The sequence below is a fragment of the Kryptolebias marmoratus genome, linkage group LG14 (genome assembly GCF_001649575.2).
Source record: "Kryptolebias marmoratus isolate JLee-2015 linkage group LG14, ASM164957v2, whole genome shotgun sequence".
Classification (NCBI taxonomy): Eukaryota; Metazoa; Chordata; class Actinopteri; order Cyprinodontiformes; family Rivulidae; genus Kryptolebias; species Kryptolebias marmoratus.
Genome location: NC_051443.1, coordinates 9,343,198 through 9,356,765, shown reverse-complemented (window position 1 = coordinate 9,356,765; position 13,568 = coordinate 9,343,198). Strand labels below are relative to the sequence as shown.

The 13,568-nt window shown below is 39.5% G+C and overlaps 1 protein-coding gene across 1 annotated transcript in view; it reads left to right on the top strand.

Moving 5' to 3' along the window:
- The first annotated feature begins 244 nt into the window (after nt 1–244).
- The window catches only part of LOC108242512 (3'-5' RNA helicase YTHDC2), a 30,918-nt gene continuing 17,594 nt past the window's right edge, over nt 245–13,568 (top strand). Inside the window, exons 1-15 of the mRNA XM_017427383.3 lie at nt 245–328; nt 1,742–1,804; nt 1,929–2,094; nt 2,453–2,543; nt 3,379–3,575; nt 5,268–5,470; nt 6,382–6,548; nt 8,158–8,260; nt 8,437–8,593; nt 8,940–9,047; nt 9,134–9,282; nt 9,620–9,755; nt 11,228–11,354; nt 11,577–11,642; nt 12,861–13,039. Of these exons, the coding sequence (XP_017282872.1) occupies nt 1,935–2,094; nt 2,453–2,543; nt 3,379–3,575; nt 5,268–5,470; nt 6,382–6,548; nt 8,158–8,260; nt 8,437–8,593; nt 8,940–9,047; nt 9,134–9,282; nt 9,620–9,755; nt 11,228–11,354; nt 11,577–11,642; nt 12,861–13,039 (1,843 nt within the window). The 5' untranslated portion in view covers nt 245–328; nt 1,742–1,804; nt 1,929–1,934. The remainder of the gene's footprint in view (nt 329–1,741; nt 1,805–1,928; nt 2,095–2,452; nt 2,544–3,378; nt 3,576–5,267; nt 5,471–6,381; nt 6,549–8,157; nt 8,261–8,436; nt 8,594–8,939; nt 9,048–9,133; nt 9,283–9,619; nt 9,756–11,227; nt 11,355–11,576; nt 11,643–12,860; nt 13,040–13,568) is intronic.

Genomic DNA, 13,568 nt, shown 5'->3' with positions numbered 1-13,568 from the left:
CTAAAGTTACACACACTAAAGGTCACAACACAAAATCAAATATTTTACATATAAATGGTTACATTAGCACAAAAAAAGTAGTTTGCAGAAAACCGTAGGGGAAAAACTATAAACAGGACAATAGTGTAGATGCTGAATCAGCATTCACACAATTTTGGAAGTATTAGGTCCTCAGCTGTTCTGTTACTGTCTCAAATCTTTTATTGTGAAAGAGCCAGAGCGGATGTGCTTCTCTTTAAAGAACGGAACATCCGGTCTGACGAAACGACGACAAAAAACCGGCTGAAGTTAGTCGTGTTGGGAGTCTTAGCCGGCGTTTTAGCAGAAGGTACGTCCCAAGGATACCATTGTAGACGTGTGAAGAACTTTTACGGAAATCCTTATTAATTTAAACACTTATAAATGAGTTGTTATGGCTCTGTGTCACAGTTGAGCTTACAGCTAGCTTGTTTTTAAGGACGTCAATCTGTAAGCTTTGCAGCTCACTGCTCTGATCCCGTGAGCTTACCTGCTTATTATTTTCCGTGTCCATCTAGTTTCACGAGTTTATAAAATTAGCAAAACTCTGACAGAAATTTGCACCCAAACAGCAATGGGATTTCAGTGAAATAAGTGCGAAAACCGATTTTTCCCGTGGAGCTTCACAGCTTATCTCGACTTTCCAGTAAAACAAAACTGAAACCAGAATCACAGAAAATTGGGCTTTTATTATTCGATTTGGCTTTTTTATCATCTTTTTCGGGTTTTATAAAACCAAAGTGTAAATTTCGTGATGTTTGACGATTTTTCCTCCCACAAGAAATTTAAGTTAAAGTGTGGTGATGTTACTTTAGATATAAACCATTCAAAATAAATTTAAATAAACTATTTTCCTGCGATTAAATTATCCACCACAAGTACGATTTATACATCAAAACGTAAAAATACATGCATTATTTCACTCAATGTATCTGTCATTGTTATGTTTTAACAGTTTTCTTACAAATAACCCCAGTGTGTGCATTGTGCCTACCCAGATTCACTCCCAATTAATTCTTCCCTTTTCCTAAAAAGAAAGAGGCGGGAATCACCATGGCAACCAGTCCCTGGTATCATAGTTGCCTCATAGACCCTGAATAATTTTATCAATTGTGTCACCACTCATTAAACCTTACAAACTTACCTTATTTTGAGCAGAAACTACATTTGTATTAATAATGTTTTGGTTTGTTCTTAATGTTTATTACTTCTTTAGCTGAGCTTATTTTGTGTTTACCATTTAAATTAAACACACAGGCTGCTTTAAATGGGGCTTTAATAAAACTAAACTTGCTGTCTAACCATGTTTTTTGTTTTATGAGCCAAACCGAAGCATAGCAGCTACAAGTGACACTGATAATGTTGAAACTCGTCATTGTCTTTTATAGTATTGTTGTGTCTTTAGAAGTTGTAATAACACAGGAGAGGTGGTTCAGCTTTAAAATCTTGATAAATATCAAGAGAAACGTACACAATAGAGCGGTGAATACCAGTGTTGCTACTATAAGTTTCAAAATATCAAGCTTAGATGATTTTCAGAAAAAGAAAAGATACTGATAATCACCAATTTTACCATAAATGTAATGTGCATAATAAATAAAATGTGGTTTTAGATAGATAAAAATAGTCTGACTATGGTTGTCACCTTGTTTAATCGGCTTAATAGTAATGTTTGCCTGCTTTACCTAAAGATTGTTGGGGGTCATTGTTTTTTTTTTTGTAGGTCTGTAGCAGAAAAGTGTTGGAACCGCTGCAGTCGGGTATCACAGGAGTACCACACGTTACGGTAAAGTGGGCTGCACAATGTTTATTGTTTAGTTGCATTTTGAGACTGCTCTTCAAAATAAGTGAGCACATTTCGTGGCGTTTGGCGATCTGTGGTGAGACGTTTGTTGTTTGTCTTGTTGCAGTCCATCATGTTTAATGCTGCTGGAAGAAATCAAAAACTGCCCAAAACCCAGAACTCGTCACCTCAGGGCTCCAGTTCCAAGAACGCCAAAAGAATTCACATCGATGAAGTCGTCAAGATAGCGGTGAACCTCTCTTTGGAGAGGTTTCGCTACAGCGATGAGAAAGGTGCCAGCTGTTTTCCAGATGTGTTTCTGAGTCATTTTATTTATGTTCTCTGTATATGATGTACTTCTTTCTCCTCACACACCAGTAAATATATCAACTAGAGTGCATGGGGCATAGTTGTCATCGTTTTTGTTATCATTTTTATTGACGATGTGAACACCCTTAACAGCTAATCTATGTGCATCTCAAACACTAATCACTTCTCCTTGGTCTGCCCGAGAATTCAAAATAATAAATATTGTCACAATATTTGATAAATGGGTGTCACAGTAAGGCTTTCTCTCAGTGTTAGCAGGTGTAATACACAGTTTACATGGCGTGCGCTAACATTTACCCTTTGCTGCCTCCGGCCGTACAGAGATGGAATTTCCATCCTCCTTGTCCAACACAGAGAGGGCATTTGTTCATCGATTGGCGCAGTCCCTGGGCTACATTTCCAAGAGCAAAGGGTGAGTTTTTCCACCAGATCGTGTGTCTCACAATCACACGAAGAAGCTGTGCTGAGTGGCCACTTAGAACTAAAGAAAACCCAATGCTTCTACAAATCCGGGGATTTTTTTTACAATAAAAGAACCATCTCACTCCTTCACAGTTAGAGTGACTGATGGCCACAGGATAGTGCAGTCTCCTGATGTTATAAGTTAATTTGGCAGGTGATTTTTTGGGGGGATGTCTTTGCATATCACCTTCACATACTGGGCCATGTTTTAATGTTTCTGCATCACTCCAGCCGTCTGTTTTATTTCTTCAAGGCTGAAACTATACAGAGACAAACAAGTAAAACGGCAATTCATACACATGCAAACTGAAGCAAGCCGTTTGTTTATTTTTCCTCTAAAAATAACAAAGGCCAATAGAAATAATGGTAAAAACTCAAGCTTAATGATAAATCGTACTGGTAAGAGTATTAGTACTGATAAATTGCAAAGAATACCCTTTTCTACACAATATGTGATTGACTAGCATTTATTATTAAATTCTTGTATATAACAACTTCAGTCATGGGTTTTATGATTTAGGCAGTTATTAATTATATTAAGTACATAGTTCTCTAAGGGATTGAAGCTACTTACTCATTTTTTTGTTACCATCCGTTTTTTTTAAGGAGATAAACAGTGCTTCCAAAACTTTCTTTAAATGTGATGATGTTGGCCACACTGATTCCTCATTGGCCTGGCTTCAGTTCTTAATTAGACCCATAATAATGTAAAAGTTGTGTTATTTTAAATTTGAATCAAGTATGGTAATAAAGGCATTTTCTTTTTTTCTCACTTTGTTTTTCAGAAAGGGATCAAATCGCTTCTTAACTGTTAGGAAGAGGGATGTCTCAGGCAAACTCCATCCAAACATCTCACTCTCACCGTCCCACAGTTCTTTATATTTCATCCGCAGCCTCCTTCAAAGGTTCCCCATCAGCAAGAAGGAACGCACAGACATGCAGCTCAACATCAAAAGTGGCATGACTTTGGCTGCAGAAACTGGTGATTGTCTGTGTGTGTGTATACTTGGTTTTTGTTACCTTTCTAGGACTTTTTCTGATATAATTAACTACCTTGTCGAGTAGTTGTCAGTAGTTTTTATGGGGACCATGGCCCAATTCTAATAATACAGTGGAACATTAGTTAGAGGTTAGGTTTAGGGCTAAGGTGTGAATTGAGTTTAGCTTAGATTTTTGTCAGGTTTTATCTCAGTGATCTCTGCTTGACCCTCTATGGCTGCTCAAGGTTTGCTATGGAGACCAACAAAAGCCCGCTCAACTTGAGATCAGGTTGAAATTTGAGTATGTGGTTCTCACGTTGTTTTGTGTATGGTGCACGGATGTAAAAAGAAACCCTGACTGAATCCTTTGGATATTTGAGATGGGCTGCATCTGGTCCAATGAATGTTCTACAACGTCCGGGTGGTTGCATGTACTTGCAGGTGGATCCCTGCTCGTACTGTGTGTTTGCTAGTTGTATTCTGTGCTTCGTATGGACAGAAAGAGATCATCTGGGGAAATGGGTCAAAATGAAAGGTTAAGTCTTAAGTCTGTGAATTTAAGATTAGGTTAAGTTATGGTTAAGGTAAGACATGGTAATGTTTGGAGTTAATGTCAGGGTTGGGCTAAAGAAATGAATGTAGGTCAATACAATATCCTAATAAGGATATAAATATAAATCCATCCATCCATCCATCCATTGTCTTCCGCTTATCCGGGGTCGGGTCGCGGGGGCAGCAGCCTAAGCAGGGAGACCCAGACTTCCCTCTCCCCAGCCACTTGGGCCAGCTCCTCCGGGGGAATCCCAAGGCGTTCCCAGGCCAGCCGAGAAACATAGTCCCTCCAGCGTGTCCTGGGTCTTCCTCTGGGCCTCCTTCTCCCAAATATAAATGTGTGTGTGTATTAGTTTAGGGATGCATCAATCAGAATCATAATGACTGAATTACAAAGTTTAAAAGGGATAGTTTTGTTTTGTTTTTTTTTCAATGTTTTTCTGTGGAGTATTTATGAGTAGCTAGTATTTTACCAGCAGCAGACAATGACCAGAATGATCTCAGTTCTCATGGATGACAGGTACTCAAAATCAACACAAACTTCAAACATTTCAGAGCTGTTCAACCAGGTGCTGTGTTGTAAATTTTTACACCACATTACTTTTGCATCAAGTAGTTATTTAACCTGAGAATGCTCAACACGGTTTGTTGGTCTCCTCGGCTAACCAACATTAGTCAAAACAAAAATGGCTAATCAGCTTTTTTCTGATATTGAGCTAAAATCTGCCATGGTAGTAGCTGAGGGTCTTTCTCAACATGGAGTCTGAGTGCTAACATACAGTAGAGATGCATGAGATTGTGCATAGTGTTATTTTCAAAATTTGACCAAAACGCCTATAACTCCATTATTAACATAACATAAGATGATCTCAGTTTAAAACTTTAGCATTAAAGGTGGTGGCCGATGAGGTGTAAAAGTTGAAGACGGTTTATTCAGTTAAACTGTATGAAATGTTTGAGGTTTGTGGTCTTTATGTTGATGAAATATGCTCAAATATGGACCTTTCTCCAACTACCTGTTCTCCCTCATTCTCTAAACTGCTTTTACTACTGTCCACTGCAGGTAATATACTGACCACTCATAAGTAATGTTGTGTTGGATGATGTGCTGCCTCACATCTAATCTTCTGCTCCTCTTTTAGACAACAGTTATGACAAGAACCGGGCGAGTGGGCGCTTAAACAACGGCATTCCTATGGTCCCTCAGAGGAGATCTCCGTCAGAGCTGGACGGTTTCCGGTGCGCTCTGCCTGTGCACAAACATCAAGAAGAGATTGTCCAGCTCATCAGAGAAAACCGAGTGGTGATTGTTGTGGGAGAGACCGGCTCTGGAAAAACTACCCAGGTGGGTCTGATACATTAGATGGTCAAAGGTCCCAACACAGCAGTGAATACACTTCTTGTTTTGGGGGATTTGTGACAGCATTTTTTACAAAAGCTTTTTTTGTATCTGTGAGATCACTCATGTGCCTTGCAAGCAAATATCTTCCAAGCTGTCGCCACAGACTTTTGATGATGTTTATTTGATTTGTACATCATTTAATCTGTTTTTCCCTCCTCCAGTGGAATGGACCCTCTTTCCCTGACAACCCAAATTATTTGAAAATTGTCCTTTAAAATATGTAGGGTTTTTTTTTGTTTTTTTTTGCACCCAATATTTTTTTTAAATGTTGCCTGAATTTATTTAACTCAAGTTGGACAAATTTCGGTGCGTGCTGGTGTACGGGGAAGGTGTACCTCACCTCTTTATCCATTTGTAGAAAATGGATAAACACATAAACTGGGTGTCTTTTTTGTTTGTGCGTTTCCCTCAAAGTTTACACAAAATGGTCCAATCTAAGATTACATGAAACTGGGTTCATTTGAAACTTGTTCCTAAAGAATAACTGTAGGATTTCCCTTAGGATAGTCACATTTTATTTATTTATTTGTTTATCTATAATTCAGCAATTACTTCATGGATTGCCACCCAAACAGTAAGGGGTTTTATGTCATGTACATTGTCTGGCTGTAACTTTTTTAAATATAGATGTTTTTTTTGGAGCAGTATTATGCAACAAAACAATGGTGCAAGATTCTTGGTAATGTATAGTGATCAGTTTATATCAATTTATATTTTTTTAATCTCTTTAAAAGATTGGAAGCTCTGACTGTGGAGATATTTAGTAGCTGCGTGTAGTAAAGATAGAGCTTTAAATGAACTGTAATATTGAGTAAACTTCAATAAAACTTATACTGTGTCTTTGTGTCGTCCAGATCCCACAGTTTTTGTTAGATAACTGCAGCAAGAATGGACAGCCCTGCAGGATCTTCTGCACACAGCCCAGGCGCCTGGCTGCGATCGCTGTGGCTGAGCGGGTGGCGGCTGAGAGAGGGGAGAACGTGGGTCAGACCGTTGGTTATCACATCAGACTGGAGAGCAGGTATGTTGATTTGAGTTTGTTAAACAAGTTCGTTGTGTAAAAACATAAAAGTAAAATTCCACGATTTAATTTTATAATGATGACCCTAATGACCCTAATGATGGACACAAAGGTCTCCTGATTGGTAACTCTAAATTGTCCATAAGTGAGGGCGTGAATGGTTGTTTGTCTCTGTGTCCCTGCTATGGACTTGAGACGTGTCCACGTGTACCCTGCCTCTCGCCCAGTGAAGCTCCCCCTGCAACCAGGAAAGGAAGCAAGTAAAGAAAATGGATGGATGGACAAAACTCTCTGTATTGGGACTCCTGGTGAAAGAAAGGGCTGTGATGATGAGTGACCGTTAAACTGGTTCTGTGTAATAAAAGGAACAGCTGCTTTTATTTTATGCCCCAGGAAAAAGAAACCATTAAGATTTCCCTAAGCCAGGTCATAATGTACAAAAAATGTATATATATATTTTTTTTGATAGAGCATTTAAATTGATGGGGCTCGCCATTGTGGGGCTAAAACCAGAACTGACTGAGGACCCCACACACGTGCACACTCTTACAGCTTTATAGTTAATATTGGTGACCATGCCTCAGGGGAATGAACAGGTTGTCTACTTATGTCAAGGTTTGTAGTTCCACAGCTTCTTCATGTATTCACGTGTCTTTGTAGAAAACGGTGAACCCCTCCCAATAATGGACTTGTATTTTAAATGGGAAATGAAAACTCTGGCCTTAAGCTGAAGCAACAGGCCCAGGAGAGAAACCCAAACCTCCCTTTCCCCAGCAACACCCTCCAGCCCCTCCTGATGGAAGGTGTTCTCTGACCCGAGTGAATACTTAATCCTTCCAGTGAATTCTGGGTCTGTTTCAAGTCTCTTACCAAAGATTTAAGAATATAATATTAGAAAACATCCTACAGTCCAAAAAAACAATCTCAAATGATCAAATTACACTTGATTTTTTGAAGTAATTTGTAGTCTGTCATTCGGCTGGGAAAAATATTATTTGTTAGCAGCATTATTTAAGTACACTTCTACTTATCCTTTATTTTATTTAGATCTGTTCTGTGCTTCTTAAAGATGCTCGGCACTTACTAATATTTTCTCAAAGAACAAATTACTCAGAACATCTCTATTTAGTGGAATTGGTACTTCCCACTAAATGGACCCATTAAAATGCCCCCTGATCATACGCTATAGTCACCAGACTCCTCACTTCAAGGGTGAAAGTTATTTTTTCTTATGTTAAAAAACGATACTCTCAGTTTGGGATTTAAAACTGATGCATTAAATAATTTCCAGTAAATACAGAGATCACACAACTATAGATTTTGTCTGCAGGTGTTTGTATCGTAGTGCCATCCTATTGTCACTGTGGAAGCTGTGCAGCGTGAGACAGAGAAATCTGTTTTAGAGCGTAGGTCGAGTTTAACAGGAGTGTCAAACATCATGGTTCTTTAGAAAAGAAAGAAAATCCTAAAAAAGAAACAAGTTGTCTACTTGAAGTCTTTCAGTATCCGTTTGAAAAACTAATGTTCAAGAGAGGGGAACATTTTCATTTCAGAGCTTTTCTTTTCTTAAAACAGAATGATTTATAACTTTGAATTTTTCCAATCCCAGGGTCTCTCCCAAGACGCTGTTGACCTTTTGCACAAGCGGAGTCCTCCTGCGAACGTTGATGGCAGGAGATGGCAGCCTGACGACAGTCACTCATGTCATTGTGGTAAGCAGAACATCTGCGAAACAAAAGGCTCAAAGCCAAAAAAAAAAAAAAAAAAAAGCTAATTCATCTTCAACTTTTTTGGAGCCCAAAGACCCTTGTACTCTGCTATTTGTAGTTTTTGACCTTTGCTGTAAAACACTGAGCTCTGACGTGTCAAAGTGACCTGATCTCAACAGGATGAAGTGCACGAGCGCGACGGCCTGACCGACTTCCTGCTCACTAAGATGCGGGATGTGCTTCAGAAGATTCCCACACTCAAGCTGATTCTCTCCAGCGCAGCCTTGGATGTAGACCTGTTCCTGCAGTACTTTGGCTCCTGCCCTGTTATCCATCGTAAGCCCACTTTGTTCATGGAATCGGTGCTAAAGACAAACAAGAAAAGGAGATTTTATAGTGGGGTTTGGTGAAAAAGTTATAAAGAATTAATATCTTACCTGTCGTAAGCTCTTTAATTGGCCTCAGTTTGGAGAAATAGTTTAATTCTGACAGGACTGATAAAACAGATATCTAGAATAATTTATCATTTTTAAATAAGTGCAATAAGTGTTCAGAATCAGCTCATTCTGAAATTAAAGATGGGATATAATCGAGACAAGGCAAATGCAGTGTTTCTGTGTGATCAGTTATGTGGCATGTGATGGTAATCAGTCACTCGAATGTGTTTTTTTTTTTCCTGCAGTTGAAGGAAGGCAGTTTGACGTGAAGGAGTTTTTTCTGGAGGACATCTTGAGGCTGACGGGCTTTAACAGAAGGGACATGAGCGCGTACAAGGAAGAGACGCAGAGAAGTATGAAGCTTTTCTCTCCCAGTCTGAAACTAAATGCTGGCCTGATCCTAACCTCCTCTGCGTGTCTCATTCATGATGTTTTTCAGAGGAGAAAAAGCAGAAATGTCTGACCGAGTGGTGCGAGGCAGTGGAGATCAGCTCCGACGGGGAGAAACCAAGTAGCCTCGTTTTAGCTCCAGGCCTCCTGCATGCCGGCGGTGCTGGAGACGGAGACGACCAGGCCATCAACCAGCTGGTAATCCAGACTTTCACTAACCTTCTACTGACTCGTCTCATTGGTGAACATCTTATTTTATTGCCTTGTAGCAGATTTTGTGATTTCATATCTGAACACGAGTGAGAAACAAACAAATGATGTGCTTTTCAGTCTCCATTTGCAGCATCATTACTAAGTATTTCACAAAGAAAAAAGGAGCTATTTTTTATAGATCTCCTAGTTTTACAGGCTCAAGAGTTTAACCAACAAATAAAGCTTTGTTATTATAATAAGCGGTCTCTGTTTCACTCAGATCAGCTACGCTGAGGGTCTGAATTGTGCCAAACCGTATTAATTGTCGATCGTTTCGTCACAGAACGACAGCGGTGCAGAACAGCTGGATCCGTGGCTGGTGAGGGAAATGGACTCCAGCATTTCCAACATTTTCCTCCACGAGGACCAGGATGCTTTCGGTCAGCTCTTCAACCTCCTCCTCAATGAAAGTGTTCACGGTATGACGCTGGTGGCTCATTTCTTCTCTGTGGGGGAGTTTCATTTCATACAAACGCTTACATGTATGTTTACACATGTCTCAACACTTTTAGAACAGTGGGCTTTGTGGAAACACAGTCTCTGTCCTCAGTTTCCCCTTTTTTACTAAATTATAAACTCATTTTAGGTTCAGGGCTGCTTTTTCAAAGGAATAACAAATGTCATAACTATACCAAGTTCTTCTCATATCTGTGTCTGCCGTCCAGTGAAAAATATCAAATAATAACACAATAATAGCACTTTTGTTAGAACTTAATGATTGAGAACGCACGAGGAAATATGTGACGACAAACAATCAGAACAAAACAGAAAAAAAAGAGCTGTTCTTATTCATCACTTCAACAAATTTTCTCTTTGTCAGACTTTGCAGTTGTTTGTTTGCAATCAGATATTCTGCTATAAACAAAATGAAGCAGAGCCTGTTTAGGTCAAATGTTTCTGAAACACAATTATGTTTCAGTGAAAGGTCTGTTGCCTCCATGTTGAAGCAGCTGAACATTAAAGGAAAAATAAAGCTGCTGTCAGCAAAACAGCAGACTGAACGACAAGCGTCATCATCATGATCATCTTCATCACTCAGTGAGTCAGGCAGATATCCAGTAGTTGTACAACAGTTTACACTATATTTCCTGTAATAATTAGCAGATCTAGAGTGAATCTTGTGTTCATATGCAAAGCCGTTTTATTTTTACAAAAGGACATTTTTTCTTTACTCTCATTTGAAACAATCACCTGAGGAACTTTATTTTACAAAAGGACCAGAAGATTTTTAATTATAAACGACAACAGGCCGTTTTTTAGCCACTGTTTACTAAAGCATTGAATGTAATCTTAAACTGAAACCAAAATATTTTGATGTTTGTGAAATTATGGATATTTCCCTTTTTGATTATTGATTTTATTTATAAATCCATCATATGATAAGAAACCTTTAGGTGGAAAACGTGGTTATATAAAAATTAGAATTAGAAAAATAAAAAATTTAAAATTTGTTGACGAAAACAGATTTCACAGAATCCTACAATGCCACGGACGTTTGTGCATTATCTTGCTGCTTTTATTTATTTGTGTTTTTTATATAATAGCCTACATTTAAATAAATACTTTGTCAGTTATTTTAGGATAAAGTTCAACACAGGTGTATCAAAGGAATCTGTTCAAGGCTGTAGCGTTCATATTTAGTTTTTTAGGTCGGTGCGAGTCTGTGCTCAGGATTTAGTGTAAAGTGTGAATGCATCGAGATGAACTGATAATCGTTTTATAATCGAATCGCAGCCCTCTGAATCGTAATCCAATTGAATCATGAGGCACCTAAAGGTTCCTACAGATTAGTCTATGTGGAGTTAGCCAATCTTTGCTGTGCATGTAGTTGAGTTTTACATTATGTCCTCATGTAAGACTCCCACTTCTCCTGCTGGTCTTTGCCATGTAGTGGACTACACGCACAGTGAGACGGGGTGCACCGCTCTGATGGCGGCAGCAGGGCGAGGATTCCTTCCACAAATACAGCAGCTCCTCAGCATGGGTGCCGACATCAACATGAAGGCAGCTAATGGATGGTAGGACAATGTTGTAGGAGGTGGCATCGCCGTTTCTCTTTCCAGCGGAAAACAGTGATTCTTTAAATGAGAGCTGCTTTTGTTCTTCTGACATCGTGTGTAGAAATAGTGGCGGTAAGGTGTAATTTTGCGCCTTATCTTAAGATCCCAAACAGACTAAGCTCTCAAGCCACCTTTTTTCAAAATGTCACACACCTGGCTCTTGTTGTCATTGTCTTTCAGGACTGCCTTGGACTTCGCCAAACACTTCCAGCAGGCAGAAGCTATGGATCTGCTCAATTCCTCCATGTGAGTGTGTTGGTCTCTTCAGCACGACGACAAAACGTGAATGCATTTTGGTGCCTTGTAAACGGATTGTGTGGAAACTGCGACTCTGAGGTCAGGCTGCATTTAAACAGATCTATAGATCATCTGAGGGATGCTGAAGGAATTATTTTGTTCAGTATGATGGTTATTATTTGGACCTAGCAGTCTGCACAGATAACAGAACCCTTTTCCTGAAAATTAGTGTTGCTCATCCAGGTCTGTATTCATCCTGATCGTTTGACCTGTCTCTAAACACTTTGTCATATTAGAAACATTTTCTCAGTACGAGTGCTTCTTTACCCATCATGTCATCTAAAAATGGGCAAAAACGTGTGTGTTTGGGGACTTTACATACTGATTTTATCCCTCACCTCATTAAAAACAACTTTACATGTTGATTTTTTAAATATAATCACTTCAACAACTTTTCACGTCTAATATTAATATGAGGAGCAGTCTTTATGTCACGGCATTATCTGCCACTGTGACTTTTCTGATCACTTCATCTGTTGAACGTAAACTACTGCAGCTGCAAAACATCTGTGTTTGGATCCAGAAATCCTGAGCTTGTGGCAGAAGGGATTTACAAGAAGAACAATTTACAATTCTGAGATATTCCTCTTTTAAAACTTTTGCAAATAAATGACATTTTCAGCTGTTTTCTTAATCAGTTTTATTCATTTAGGATTCTTTATACACAGCACGCACACTACAAAAAGCAAAAAGGTTGATAGTAAGTTCACGTTATTTCCTTGTAGTCAGACGTTTAAATAAATCCTCATGAAAACGAACAAACACAGCCCACACTTTTCAGATTTGATTTGAACAAAATGGACATTTTCACAGCCTTAAGCTGTCATCAGCATGAATCAAGACCACAAGTGTATCAGTGTAAAAAAGCTGCTAACATCCAAGCATTTATCAACAAAGAAGAAACATCTGTGAGAGCATATATTCTGTATATAAATGTTTATTGACATCTCCTCATTTCTGTATTATTGACTTGATTTAGGTTGATGGCAGCTTGGAGTTGGAACACATTCATCTTACCCACAATAATTCAGAAAACTTTATTCCAGCCAATGCAGTTTTTTTAGTATACATTTGCTTCCCTCATATTACCGTGCGCCCAGCCTGATGTTCAAGGTCGTCGAGCTGCGGCCGCTGAGTAACGCTGCCCGTTATCCCGTTCCTCTTCAGTCCTTTAGGGGAAGGGAGCAACCCGGAGGAGTCGGCGCTGACACGGAGCGCCACCGCAGAGCTGAGCCCTGAGGAGCAAGAGCTGCTCAAAGTGTACCACCACAGCTTCGACGATCAGTGGGTGGACCTGGACCTCATCATGACTCTGCTCCACAACATCTGCTCCACCACCAGCGAAGGTGAGACGCAGGAATACAGACACACAACCTACCTGCTGATGGAGGAACGAAGCGAGACACGAGATTCACGTTACTGAGGTCACATCCAACTGGGTCAAGATGAATCTAAAACCTAAATTTGTATCAGAGCTGATGTTTGACGGTTTTGGTATTAGTTGTATTAGTGGTAACAACACCTCATCCCAACACTGAGTGGGTCATCCACTCTTATTTTTTTAATAACAGCAGATCTAAACAATTATGATGTACATTTTGCACTTATGATTTTTATTTTCATTGGTAAACAAGACTTTCAAACTGCTCAGTTGGGGATCTTTTTTGCTTGTCTTTGTCTTTTGACCACAATTTTCTTATTTTTTTTCCTTGCAGCGGTGGTCATGGTTAGTGTTAGAATTCATCCATCCATCCATCCATTGTCTTCCGCTTATCCGGGGTCGGGTCGCGGGGGCAGCAGCCTAAGCAGGGAGACCCAGACTTCCCTCTCCCCAGCCACTTGGGCCAGCTCCTCCGGGGGAATCCCAAGGCGTTC